The 12,022-nt window shown below is 35.4% G+C and overlaps 2 protein-coding genes across 2 annotated transcripts; both read right to left on the reverse strand.

Annotated features, from left to right (window-relative positions):
• Positions 1-83: 83 nt before the first annotated feature.
• On the reverse strand, positions 84-5,987 carry LOC125214879. The gene is made up of 8 exons (XM_048116085.1): positions 5,653-5,987; positions 4,808-5,122; positions 4,474-4,733; positions 3,484-3,625; positions 3,019-3,390; positions 2,786-2,917; positions 2,368-2,496; positions 84-2,257 (listed from the first exon to the last, which is right to left on the reverse strand). The coding sequence occupies exons 1-8, from the start codon at positions 5,716-5,718 to the stop codon at positions 170-172; spliced, it is 3,504 nt and encodes a 1,167-aa protein (XP_047972042.1). The 5' UTR covers positions 5,719-5,987; the 3' UTR covers positions 84-169.
• Positions 5,988-11,204: 5,217 nt separating this feature from the next.
• On the reverse strand, positions 11,205-12,022 carry LOC125212021 (dirigent protein 22-like). The gene has a single exon (XM_048112024.1). The coding sequence runs from the start codon at positions 11,937-11,939 to the stop codon at positions 11,358-11,360; it is 582 nt and encodes a 193-aa protein (XP_047967981.1). The 5' UTR covers positions 11,940-12,022; the 3' UTR covers positions 11,205-11,357.

A 12,022-nucleotide genomic window follows, 5' to 3' on the forward strand; every position in this document is an offset into this window, starting at 1 on the left:
GGAATTTCATTGGTAACATAAACTAGAACTACTCCCTATGAGAAAAAAGACAGTGGTAACAAGCTAATAAAAAAATCAATATATAATGTAATAAAAACCATATATCTTTTGCAGAGAAGGATTATTGTTTACACACTCAGGCTTCCTTGTATCACAAATCCACAATAAATTAGAAAATAGAAAACTTTATGCCATTACTGGCAGCGAACAAATTGTATTCTTCTATGGACTCTTTTGCATTGCAGGGATGGGGGCTCTTCTCCGACGAATCACCACCTCGTCCATCTTTCAAGGTGACAGCCTCCTCCGTTTTGAATCCTACAGGGCCACCAAAATGGAAGAGAGAGAATTCATCACTCCTCTTCTCACACCTGTTATCCTCTGCAACTGACGAATCTATGTTGTAATCCTTTGTGCAGACTACATTAGCCACAGTGGGGAGAACAGGCATATGAACAGAAGTTATTAGCGGCGGAGGGAGATGCTGTAAGCCCCCATACTGCATCAACTGTGCATTTGTGTTCAAGTCGTACCCAAACCTGTCGGGATATAAGTAATGATTGGGGTAGTGAAAGGACATTAATCCATTAGTAGGGTTGGCTGGCCAAGAGACTGGAGCTTGATGGTAATAAGCCATTGTTTGGGCCTGATAGATGGGATACTGTAAGCTCTGATTCTGCATCATAGTGGGAAGCACGATTTGAGGCTGAGCATCCACACCAGCATCTGCTTTCCCGTTCTTGCAATATATGGCTGTTTCTGCAGGCAAACTGCTCAAAGAAGCTAGTTCCTGGTTGTTAGAATCATGTGCTCTAGTTGTAATCCGATCGTCCACAACTTTGTGACACTCAGTAATTCTACTTTCATGCAGCATCTCTCTTCCCTCAGAGGTTTGGCTAGACTCTTCTGAATCTGATGTGGACGTTGATTCCAGATTACAGTGGTTTAAGGAGAATGTATTGCTGTCGCCTTCACTGAGGCAGGAAGAGCAGCTGCGGGAGTTGGAAGATCTGCTCAGCAATGACCCTTCTGTCCTGAGTGGAGGTCTATCCATGAAATATAACTCCCCATCCTCTGGTTCTTCAACCTTAATGTAATTCTCGGACTTCTTCATTGAATAAAGTCCTTTCTCGGTGTCTGTGCAAGTACCATTTCCAGACTTTGCGAAGTCCCCCAGTTCATCGTCCTCAGTATTAGTTTCAATCGAAGTATCTGTCAATTGACACGAAGTAGCAGTACCAGATGATTCAGTAACTTGATCAGATTCAGTAGTTTCAACTTTGGGCTTCAAGGCAACATCAGATCCTGAGTTGCTTTGAGCAAGTTTTTTTTGTGAATCCAAAGGTTCCCAGACTTTCTTTGTAACAGGTGAGTTGCCACAATTGACTTTGGCTTTAACTTGTCCATTAATCTCACGCGCGCACTCAACTTGAGTGCACTTCCCTCGATGATATGATTTTGAAATATCACAAGACTCCAACTTATTCTCATATTTAGGCTCTCCAGTTGATCTCATCGTATGCGACTCTGGCCTTGCTCGATAGTCGTTAGGATGGTTACAACTACAAACATGGGAATCACATCGGTCACCTACTCTACACTGAAGTTTTTCACTCAACTTTGGATCATATCTAGTATTTAACTTTGCAGCATTCGTTCTTAACTGCTTATCGAAGCAATTATTGCTCCTAGTGGAATAAAAACCATCAGCATGAATTCTTGATTCATACTTGCCAGTAGTGACTTCACTCTCTGACATTGCTGAACCCTTTCTCCTATCAGACCACTTTGAAGTCAAATCCTGCTCAGTATCTTTATGTAACCTTGGTTTCCTGCGAGAATACCTACAGTGATTATATGGCAAAGAGGCCTTAAAATCTCTGGTAATTCCTGATTCCTCTTCCAAAATATCTTCAAGGTGATTTTCCACATTTGGAGAACTGTAATCCATAAAAAATTCTTCATCTTGAATGTCAGGGAACAAAGGACTGGGTAGGGAGGCAGCTTCCCCTGTTTCCATAGTACAATCTCTGGTGTTCTCAACATTGACACCATCATCAGAACAAGGTTCTGCCTCATTTCGAGTATCAAGAGCCACAGGATCTGTATTCGATTCAGCACATCTCCTTTCTTTGTTTTCTTTCTCTCTTATTCTTTCCTTTCTGCGCACCTTTTTCTCCCTTTCTTTTGTTCTCCTACGCTCCTTGCGCTCTTCATCTTCACGCTTCTCCTTTTCTTCTTCTTCAAGTAGTTTCATCTGTAAATAGAGAATTGAATGGAAAAAGTGAGAGTCAATCCAAACTCAAGAAAAAAAAAATCAAACTAGATAGATAATTGCTGCAGACTAAATATTGCAGATGAAAGCACCTGCTTTTCTAAAGTGATGATTTCTTTGCACGCCACATGCACACGCTCTTCCAGCAATTCCAAAGCAAGACAAACAAATATACTCTGTGCATTTTTTTGGGCAGTCCCCTCCCTAAAAGCCTTCTCAACCTGCAGGAACACCTGCCAAGTTAGGAAACTTCACAGAGCTAATAACAAGTACATCCACTAAAGAAATTTTAAACATTAAACAAGCTCATAAACATGTATTACTCCATGATGAAACTAATTTATAAATTATACTTCACTTTACAATAATACAGCTTGAAAACTAGTGAAGTTAAGGTAGTTGCTTAAGGTTCAAATGATCATTCGTGTTGGAAACAGAGAATTCTAACTGCATGCAAATATTTCAAAACATAAAATCGTAAGGAAAGAGAAATAAGCATAATAAACATACCTGTTCCTTGAAGATGACAGTTGCAGCATCTAGGAGAAATTCTCTAGCAAGTGCAGGACTCTTTGCATGTTTCTGGGGACGAGAGCACTCACCATCAAGCTCATTTCCATCCTTATCCAAGGAGTCATCATCCTGGAAAGGATATTTATAAATCACAATATCAGGGATGGAACAGGCTTAGCAGGAATGAACTAAGTGTGGAAAAGAAAACATCAAGCAAATCTTCTGCTAACCTCTTCTTCCTTGGCTTCCTCTGCATGCTCAAAGAATCTTTTGATATTTCCCCCTATTATAATTCTTACATATCCATCACCAACAGCTAGCCTGCAATGAGCACATTGCGGCGCTTGCAAAGCATGAGCTTTCACACACAGTTCATTGCATCGTCCATCCATTTTCCAAGCCCTTAGAGTTATGTAGCAAGCACTCAGACCACTTAGATCTACCCCAGTCACTTGAACCCTTACTCTCAGCCCAACATTTTTAAAATCCAAGATATCAGATTTTCCTTCTCCAGTTCCAATAGCCCATTCAAAGTGATGATACGTTCCACAAGCATCTGAAAATGTTTGATGCCAATCAGCTCGAACTGTATCATGAGAAACCTGAGAATTGAAATAGATGATGCATCATTAAGTATTGTAGGAACAGGATATCAAATTCCCAAAGAATGATAGACAATCCAGACGATTGTGCACCTCATATTGGAAGGCAGAATCTGCTGCACAAAGCCAGCTGGTACAGCGAGGATCCTTTCTCATGCGCTTCAGCTCTTTTAGCTCCTTAAATTCACGTATCACGTTTTTTCGACAATCTCTGCAAAACCTTTTGCTGTCAAACCTGCGAAAAAGGAGTTCAGAAGTTTCTTCAGAAATGAACTCAAATCGGGTTGTCCTTGAACCAACATTGAATAAGAAGTTCATTGACCTATTTCAAATGAATGTGTGGCTAAAACGTGAAGAAACTAGTCAGATGATAAAATCACAACAAAACTCACCATTCCCTGATATTCTGAAAATGATCGCCACAAATTTAATCATGAGACAACTTTACTGCTTAACACCAATTTATATACGCTGAAACATCTCGTGTAGCAATAAAGATTTAGAAACTTACTTTAGAATTGACATAAATACCTGGCTAAGAAGAAACCGGACTAACTTCCAGTACTATGAGTTTAATAATCAACAAAAAAAGGTAGGAGCTAGAAGATATTTGCTGTCAAGCATGAGAACTCCAACTAATCTTTTGGTTGAATATTAAGATGAGATAAGACATACATATACAAATCTATACCATATTTTTTTCATTTAGGCTGACTATGGCACCCTAAGTTGGTCTTTATAAATTTATTCTTTAAATGTTGTGTACTACCAAAACAAATGAGTTAGCCTAGGGTCTAAAGATCTTACTGTGCTAGCTTTACCCGATTCATGAAGATGAACATATTACACAGCCATTCTGACATCTATAATCTATTCACTAGCATTTCTACTCCATAAGCTATACGCCACTTCCTTGTCCAATGGAGAGTAGAGACAAGGTATTAACCAGGGAACTGAAAACTAGAAAAGACATTATATCTTTACAACATGAACACCGATTGGCGTCTTTACATTTGTTTAATACTGTTATAGTCATACACGAACCAGTAAATAGCGAACTAACAAAGAAAAAGTGTGGCACACCTAAACATGAGTCTTTCAATAAAGTCCTCTTCTTTCATCCTTAGAAGAGATTGCTGAGTCTCTGCTCGAAGGGATGACCAAAAGTTGACCAATGTCTCCACTGATAATCTAGCAGTGTGAAGAGCACATGTTTCTCTTGTTACATGTACTTTACCATATCCCGTAATTCCTTGGCTTATCCATCCCCGGCCACCTCCTCCGCATGCATTAGGATAGAGCAACTTGCGTTGTTTTTCCCTTCCACGTGCACTGTCAAATACCTGATTCATATTAAAGGTAATTAAGCCTAAGGTTTGCACTAAAGAAGACAAAACTTTGTGAAATTGACAATTACATTTTGGAGACCCTTCAAAGACTTTGAGTGAAGGTAACAGTCCAAAAGCGTCAATGTCCCTTCCCTGGAAGTGGTTAATCCACCCCATGGATGGATAGACGGATCTATCACATTATCTTGGCACTCATTATCAATACACAAGTTGCCACAGTTCTGCTGTAGAGACTTTCCATACATAACAATCTGTAAAAAACTTTCAAGCAACAACCCATTGCACCTAGAGCAGTACAAATTCTTACGAGCATGCTCAAATAGTGTCTGTTTGTCAATCCTCATAAGTTTCTGCCGAGCTTGTGTTGACAGTTCACACCAAAACTGCATGAAAAATATAAAAAGAAAGAAACTTAAGAATAAGATGAGAATCACAAATCAAGCAAAGAAATGACGGGCCTAAATGAACAAAAAAAGACTATACTCGTGGAATTTGAACATGACTAGTATAATCTAGAAGGCATTACTTGAATTAAACAGCGTATGATCAAGCACCAATAGGGGCATTTGAATTTTCAAACAGATTGATGCAGCAAATGCATGCAAAAACACTATCAATCAGTACAAAAACACTATCATGTGACCTTAGGCTCAACAACTGTTTCACCCCCACCAAAAGAGAGTGAATTCAAACATAGAACAAGTGCAAGTAAAATTTGGAATCGACATCCATATAGCATTGCCAGAATCATTTAATTCAACTCTCAATCATATCCAATTTAACCCTACAACCTCCTAAACAAAATACTGAAGCTGAACTCACCCCATACCGTCAACAAAACTGGCAAAAAACACATTAAACCGGTTTAAAATTAAATTCATATCGAACTAGCATATACATTAGCTGATAATACCTTGTGCAGCTGATTGTGATAATTAGAACCGCCGCAAACATTATTCTTCTGCACCATCCCAGGCATTCTGTCTCCTAATATCGATTCCTCTAGCCAAAAATCCTCATTTCCAGGAGCCAAATCCCCTCCAAACACCCAGAGCAATTGGCGAAAGAAGAAATTAAGGCGGCCGCAGAGGCGGATATGCAAATGAAGTCCGTATCAGTAGAGAAGCAATGCAAACGACTTCTTCGTATAGAATCGTATCTGTGTGTTCCTGATTGAGAAATGCAATGAGATTGTTGTCAGGCGATGAATTCCAATTTAGGTATTTACACACAAGAGAGGGGGTTTTGGTGGCGTAATTTGGCTCTGTATTTTTGTGTGGGTGTTTGTATACCTTTTACTACGATTACTATTTACTTACTCCCTTTTCCGGAATAATTACACCTTACATATAAAATGTTTCAATCGAGTACAAAATGTTTTAAGGTAACAAATATCATACAAAAAATTTGATTAGTGTTTCAAATTAGTACATTACGTCTAAAAATCACTAACATTGTTACTTTTTCTTATTTTTCATCATTTCCACTCTAAAATTAGCTGCAAATATTAGCTGAAAGTTAAATGTGAATTCATTGCTTGATAAAATGCCCATATGGCAATGCATAAGGTATTATTTAGAGAAATAAAATCATATTTTTTATGGCATAATTTGGAGAAAAGTAAGAAAAAGTAATAGTGTTAGTGATTTTAGATGGAATGTACTAATTCGTAACACTGATCAAACTTTTTGTACGATATTTGTTAACTTAAAATATTGTGTACTCAATTGAAACATTGGTAAAACATTTTGTATGTAAATTGAAATTAACCCTCCTCCCCCCTTTCCATTTCGGTTCATCCGTGGGCAAGAGCATGATTATTTTTACTATAAATGTACGTAGGCTCTTATATTCCAATAACTAATTTCATTTACATTTCATTTAAAATTAATGCATATAAGTGAGTCTATATTCTCACCAGCTAATGTTAATATTGTCTTAGAACATGTATCAAAAAGAAATGAGACTCTTATTTGCGGATATGAGGATATATGCGAAGAGTGTAGGAAATTAGGAGTCTTTAATATTTATTTATTTTTATTTTTTGAGGTGACTTGTGAAATTATGAAGAATAAGTTGCTTTAGAAGGTTGCTTAGGATTATATGATTCTTTATACATACATGTATGTAGCGAATATTTAAGATAATGGCTCATATCTCTATAACTCTATTGATGAAGTTAACTTGCAAACAAAAGTTAAACCTAAAAATATAGGGACACAGTATTATTTTCTTTAAAAGAATAACGTTTATTGGTAGTATAATTTATATTTAATGATGTCAAATTACTACACTTAAATGAGTAAATTGTGTGGACATCATTTTTATTACTAATTTGGATTTTGAAAATGATGACCACATTCACGTTTATTTAGTACTACGTTTTAACAATCAAAATGAAGTTCTAGTAAAAGTTAGTTTAGATTTCAAATTGTCATGTTCAAGTTTGAGCAGTAAAATTTTGAGTTGATTCCTTTTCTGTATTTCAAGATATCTTTCTTGTTCTTTTCTTTTTCTTGTTCTTTTCTTTTTCCTTTTTTCTTTTTACCGAATTCACAACTATTACTTTAAAGTTGTGTTTCCATTGCTTTATACTATATTTAATACCACAAATGGGAGTATAGAGTATATTGATACATAAAAATCGATGATATTTTAATATTTTCTAAATACAAAAATAGCATACGACACAAATCAATTACTTGGACAATGTAAGTAGAGACCCATTCTTGTGACCACGCACTCACTATGAGCGCAATTGCGCGGGTACTAAACTGGAATCCGACCCAAAATCTATCAATATATAAAGTGACAGTTTTTTGGGATGTCATCTGACACAGTTTTGACAGGAAAATGTAGTCTTAAATAAAGCTAGACATTATGTCTCTCTCTTCCTCTCTCGATTATATTGGATGGTGCGATGGTGAAGGCGGGACGTTAAAGTAGGGAGGAGACGGCGGCAGGCTATGGAGGCGACGCGGTGAGGGACACGCCAGATGAGGCAGAGGACTGGAGAATATGAGCATCGTGCATATGCGCTTAGTGCCTACGCTAGTTTTAGTCATGTGGATTGTGGTGTATATAAAATAGAAGATGATAAATTAATAAAATGAAAATAAGAGGTGGAGTGATGCATTTAGGCATAACAGGGGTATAACGTAGTGTAGTTAGTACTAGTAGAAAACAATTCCATAATTAATTAATGTCCTTTAACTTTATTAATTAATTGGGCATATCGGCCTCATTATAACCGGGCCTTGATTTTCTTTCTTAGCCTTTTTAATATTGATAATGCGGATTAATGGTCTTAGATAGTAATATAAACTATCATATCAAGATTAGAAAGGAAAAAAATATGGCATGTGGAACTAAAACAAATAAATCAAGCAATGCCTCAACAAATATTTACCTTTTTTTTATTATTATATTACTATAAATAAAACTATTAATCTAGTCATATTTATCCACTTAGTTAAAAGCGGTGGAAATCAATGCAATATTGTTTGGCTGATGAAAAACATGCATATTCCAATAATATTTTTCCAAATTAATTTAATAAAATTTGAATATTATTTTTGTTCCTTTGTGGGATATTTAGAGAGGACCGTGACAACCCCAAACTCGTGACCCAACTATGATACTATCCCACCAAATGACCAAGTAACCACTCCTATTGTTGGCCCAAAGGCCTACTTTCTCGATTTTTTTCTAATCTTTTATCCCTCACTCTTTGGTTTTTTCTTTTCTTTTTACTTGAAAATCGTCTCGACCTAGACCAGAAACATTTTTTTTTTCGGTTCTCTTGATCAAATCTTCTCACTTATTTTTCGTTGTGACTCTAAATAAAAAATTTACTACTCCCTAACAAATAAAACGTGCAATTTTTATTTATGATCTAAGTGGAATAAAAATAATAAAATTAATGACAAAAAGAAGATGTGTGACTAATGATCAAAGAGTATGAATTAATTAGAATAAGATATACAAATAAAGAAAATATGTGTGATTGAAGATGTTTCTTGACAGTGCTATGCAAGTCATTAATCCAAATGAAAGGTAAATTTATATATAAATTTAATAGTTTAATTTAAAAAAAATAATTTAAAAAGTATGTATGGAATATTAAACATATCCACATTAAATATATGAATAATTAAAATAATTAAAATTTAAAAATTCTTTGAGAAGTCAAGTTAGAAAATTTGTATTATTCAATAATCACATTTTAGTTGACAATCTATTTCTTCCGTTTAATTTCAGACCAAGCATAACTTGATATACATGGCCAAAAACTAAATGAATTTTTTATATTCAAAAGAATAAATTTCTTACTTCCCGCCACATATACGTATAAAAAGTAAATTATCACTTAAAATAACGATAATATTTTATGCATCTTATTTATTATGAATAATGTGACAATTTACACTACTCTTTATAGTAAGAAGTAATACAAACTTTATAAGTTAGATTTAATTTGAAATATATATAATTTCATCGTAATTTAATCTATAAACTTTGTAGTATTGTTTAATTAATTAGAGGCGAATTAAAATATAAGAATTTAAAACTTTAATTGAGCAAATATAGGATGAAAATTGTAAACATTACTCATTTGTGTTGTCGTTTAGCTTGTGAATTAATTCAGAGAAAAAATATTGTATTAAAGGATTAAATCTCAATTTTAACCTAAATAAAGAGAAGGCAAACTAAACTCTATAGCACAATTCCAGTTTTAACCCAAACTATAAAGCTAATTAATAGGAGTATATAAATTTATAACTTAATTAAAAAAAGAAATTAATCATAGTGCACTATTTAAATGTGTTTAGAACTTCTTCAAAGAAGCTAGCATTTTTATTGGACCATTATTTGGTCAATTGTTTTTGCCTTCAAAAATTGTTTTTGGATAGAATGACACTCCATTTTTTTCATTTTCTCTATGAAAAGGGCATCAAAATCTTTTCACCCAATCTGCACTTTAGATTATGATAGATGATAGAATCCAACGAGATACAATTCTCACAATCTTAGTAAATAAAATGGACACAAGTACATAAAATACGAAATATAGTTGGACATAAAACACAAAAAGACCTAACGAGAAGAATGATTAGGCTTAAAATAGGGAAAAGTGAGTAAAATAAGGGTTAGAAACTTAATAGGGAAAAAGTGAGTCAAAGATCACCTCCAAAGGAAAAAATAACTGAGGAGACCACTTTAATTGTTTAAAAAAGAATATTACTCGTTTTCATTCCTCTTGCTTTATGGTTTGAAGATGTCATTTAGTATGTTAAAAATCGAATAGTATAATTACTCAAACCATACTTTATCCTACTCATAAATATTCATTACAGTAAAAGTTTTATTCTTTGCAATGCTTTTTTCCTTTTTGTTTATTTGGTGGGAACATATGACTAATGACCTGCTCAGTCAATTATTGGAGCTTGTCGGTGGGATGAGTTGCAAAATTCCAACCCAACCTACTACTTACGACTTACGAGGCTCACCTTACGCAAGAAACTAAATATTTATAGTAGTACTTTTTAGGGAAAATTAATAATATCATGTTAATACTGAAATTAGATTTTCCAACATAATTAATAATTTTATACCATAAGAGTTAAGTTCAATTAATTATATGCATTGTCTTAAGCCACGGCTGGATCGATGTAGCTTACTTAAAAATGATACTCCTATCAACCCCACTTTAATCAACAACTCAATCATGAACACATTTTATGATAACGGGGCAAGAATATGTACACTAAACAAACCTGCTCACAATATTAATTTATAAAGCTCCGATAATAATTAAATGAATAAGAAAATATTCGAATCACTGACTCACTCGTTCCAAATATTGGATGGAAATTCCTTATCATACATGTCTCTCACTCGCAGGATATCATAAAATATCAGAATTAAAAATTATTTGAAACTCTGTATACAATACTTTTTAAGTTATCACCTTTAACTTCTTAATGGAATAATAACAAAATTCAATTAAAAAATTAAAATAAAAAGAAAATAAGAAAAAATTGAACGGTACATTAAGTGCATCATGTATTTTTCCAATATAGCTCACCAGTCACCACTTTTATCGATCACATAAAGTCATAAACCCATATATCTTTCTCCATTCATAATATGCTTCATCATTTTAATAAAAATACATAACGCAGCCGGCTCGATATAAAAGATTATATTCTATGATTAAATATGTATTGTGTGATGTTTGCTTCTAAGATTGAATCTCACAACTTAATCCTATACATAAATAATTATATGATAATGGCACGTAACCATCTTCTCATACTAAAAAATCTCATAATTTAATCTTAGATAAATAATCATAAAATAATGAGTCTGTACGTAGTTCTCAGTACTATAAATATCTAAACACATTACGATTGTATTTATTCACGTTAATTTTTTTATATTCATTTATATGGTAGTAGTATATTGGAAAATTAACATCCAACAATCTTATTAGTACAACAAACAAGACAAGATTATTCGTTAGTACATTTTTGGTATGACTCCAAAGTCCAAAGTCCAAACACATGTAATTGCAAGACTACTAAAGAAAATTCAAACAACAAAGGAAAAAAATGGTCAATAATGCAAAACATAGACATTATATTCCACAATAGCGTCCCCTGTTTTGGTGTTAATGAAATGAGTCCTCGCCTGAGCATACCCTCTCGCGAACCGGAACACGCCGCTGCCTCCGACGATCGGCATCTCCCTCACGGCCGCCATCGCCGCGTTCCGGCCCAGCACGCTCAGCGTGCTCCCGTTGAATTTTCCCTCCAAAAACACGAAATTGAGCGCCATCAGAAGGCCGAACTCATTCAAGTCGGCAGAGCCGTAGATCCCCTGCGCGCGCCCCACGATCTTGGAGCTCACGTTGGGGCCGGTGGTGAGGGGGTCGTCGATCATCACCACCATGCCGAAGCCGGTGGCGGAGGAGTTGGTGGAGGCGGCCTCGGCCACAATAACGGCGGTGGGGTTGCGGCCGCTGACGATGTCGTGGAAGTAGAAGTGGAGGTGGCTTAGCTTCTCTCGCTTCGTTGATATCCCCATTTCTCGTTTGTTCAGTCTTGTTGAGAACTGATCGGAGTTTGCGGGGAGGAGAAGGGATGAGAGGGTGAGAATGGTGAATGCGAGGACGGTGGTCGCGGCGGCTCCGGCCATGGCGGATTAGAGAGAGGAAAGAGATAGTCAAGAAAGTGAGAATTGTTCTTCTCTAGTAAAGTTGTGATGGGATGACTAAGAAT

This window comes from Salvia hispanica, chromosome 3 (assembly GCF_023119035.1).
Source record: "Salvia hispanica cultivar TCC Black 2014 chromosome 3, UniMelb_Shisp_WGS_1.0, whole genome shotgun sequence".
Taxonomy (NCBI): Eukaryota; Viridiplantae; Streptophyta; class Magnoliopsida; order Lamiales; family Lamiaceae; genus Salvia; species Salvia hispanica.